Genomic DNA, 2079 nt, shown 5'->3' with positions numbered 1-2079 from the left:
GTTATGTGTTGTTGTGCGTCGGCGTGTCGGTCTCTGACCTTCAGGGTCCAGCAGCTTGGTGAGGCCCAGGTGCTGCTCGGCCTGATTGAAGGCATTCTGTAGATTGTAGTGAGCGTTTGATTTCTTCAGCTTATCAAAGTCGATCAAGTCGGGTCTGAAAACATTAACCAGGAAAAAATGTCATTTTTTTAAATAAAAGAGAATAAAGACAAACATTTAAACATTTTCTGTTTAAAAACATTTTAAACTGAGGAGCTGCAGAATAGCTGACATTATGAAAGCAATGCGATTCTCTGCAAACCTACAACTAGAATGATCCCTGAACGCCTCACATGCAGAATTTAGAGGCTGATCATTTAAGACTGTCAGAGTTTCTCTGGCCTTCATGTCCAAACCTGATGGGCGCATTTATGAAGGAAAAGGACAAAAAGGCTCAGATTGTCTGATAGGAACAGAAATAATACATGACTTTATAATTTGAACTACATGCAAACCAAAAATAGAAAACAGAGTTTAACTCTGTTAGTTCTGAAAAAACTAGAAGATCTAATAAAAGCCTTTGGATCAAACAGAGAACATTTTTCCATTTAGGTCTGAATGTGAGGAAAATCACATCAACACATTCCAAACATTTTCTGCTTCTTCTGAAGCTTCGCAGTAAAACAATCAGCCTTATTCAGCTTTTCATCCATTTCAACTCAGAAAAACAGCCGAGTGTCATGGAGGAGCAGATTATTCCCAGAGATTAAATACACCACTTTAAGAAAAACTGACAAAAAAACAAGGATAAGGGCAGAAATGAGGAATACGGGTTCAACATGGAAGGATACTATGGATTAGTAGGGATATTAATCTAAATAAAGGGGATTTATTGATTCTTTAATATTATAGCCATGTTTTATTAAATACATTCTATTGCTTCATTCAAACATTGATCCATTTATCCTGCTGGTTTAATGTTTCTTCATTATTTTATAAAAGCTGCCTTCTGTAATAAGCTGCATGTGAGAAAAACACCTTCAAATTACAGATGAACAGAAATATACTGGAAAAAAATAGAAATTTGAATAAGTCAATTTTTCTTAAATTAAGTGAATTTGTTCTTGAATTGAGGAGGTGAGACATTTTGCCAACGGAACAAGACAATTTACATTTAAAATAATAAAAAAAAAACAATTGCATTGTCTTATTTCAAGTGCATATTATCTAATTATCTTATTTGAAGAGTAAAAATACTCATTCTATTGGAAAATCATCTCATTTGCCTGCTCAAATTAAGGGTAAATAAACTTTATTCAAGATTTTTCTTCTAATTTCTAGATTGTTTTTGCAGCGTTAACAAATCTCTGGAAAAAATTGAAATCTAGATAAGTCATCTTATCTTAAAATGATTGCATTTGATCTTGAATTGAGGAGGTAAAAGAGACATTTTGCCAATGGAACAAGACAATTTACACTTAAAATAAGAAAACACAATCGCATTGTCTTATTTCAAGAAAATATCATCTAATCATCTTATTTTAAGAGTAAAAATACTCATTCCATTGGTAAACTATCTCATTTACCAACTCAAATTAAGAGTAAATAAACTTAATTTAGGACATTTTTACTTTTTTCTAGATTGTTTTTCTAGTGTAGATCAATGTCAACAGAATACATAAACTTTTTTAATTAAAAACTGTTTTATGATCAGTTTTTGGGACAATTTCAACAAATAAAATAGAAACAAGAAACTATAGGAATAAAAAAAAAAGAAATAAAGTTGAACTAATCGATTAAAATAAAAAAATCAAACTTAAAAAAGTTAAATTTAGCTGAGAATTCACTGCTTGTTGTATTTTATTCCTACAGCTTCACTGATGATGATAAGGATGATGATGATGATGAGGATGATGAGGTCCTACCTGTGCTTGTGGATCAGGGCGTTGAAGGCCATCCCGTCCCTCCAGCTGGTGGTGAAGTTGTGGATGTTGACGTTGGGATACCTGAGCAGGAGATCATGCAGGTTTACAGACATCACTTTATAATAAATCACATTTCAGAGGCAAGAAATTAGAAAATAAACACATTAGGAAAACA

General features: G+C 32.6%; 1 protein-coding gene across 1 annotated transcript in view; it reads right to left on the bottom strand.

The window, feature by feature from the left end:
* The window catches only part of LOC107090937 (spectrin beta chain, non-erythrocytic 1-like), an 84017-nt gene that overhangs the window by 52613 nt on the left and 29325 nt on the right, over positions 1-2079 (bottom strand). The window contains exons 4-5 of the mRNA XM_015384592.1: positions 1905-1985; positions 39-154 (exon numbers count right to left, since the gene is read on the bottom strand). Of these exons, the coding sequence (XP_015240078.1) occupies positions 39-154; positions 1905-1985 (197 nt within the window). The remainder of the gene's footprint in view (positions 1-38; positions 155-1904; positions 1986-2079) is intronic.

The sequence above is a fragment of the Cyprinodon variegatus genome, unplaced genomic scaffold (assembly GCF_000732505.1).
Source record: "Cyprinodon variegatus isolate N-32 unplaced genomic scaffold, C_variegatus-1.0 Scaffold317, whole genome shotgun sequence".
Taxonomy (NCBI): Eukaryota; Metazoa; Chordata; class Actinopteri; order Cyprinodontiformes; family Cyprinodontidae; genus Cyprinodon; species Cyprinodon variegatus.
Note: the sequence above shows the minus strand (reverse complement) of the source record. Positions and strands in the feature narration are given on the sequence as shown.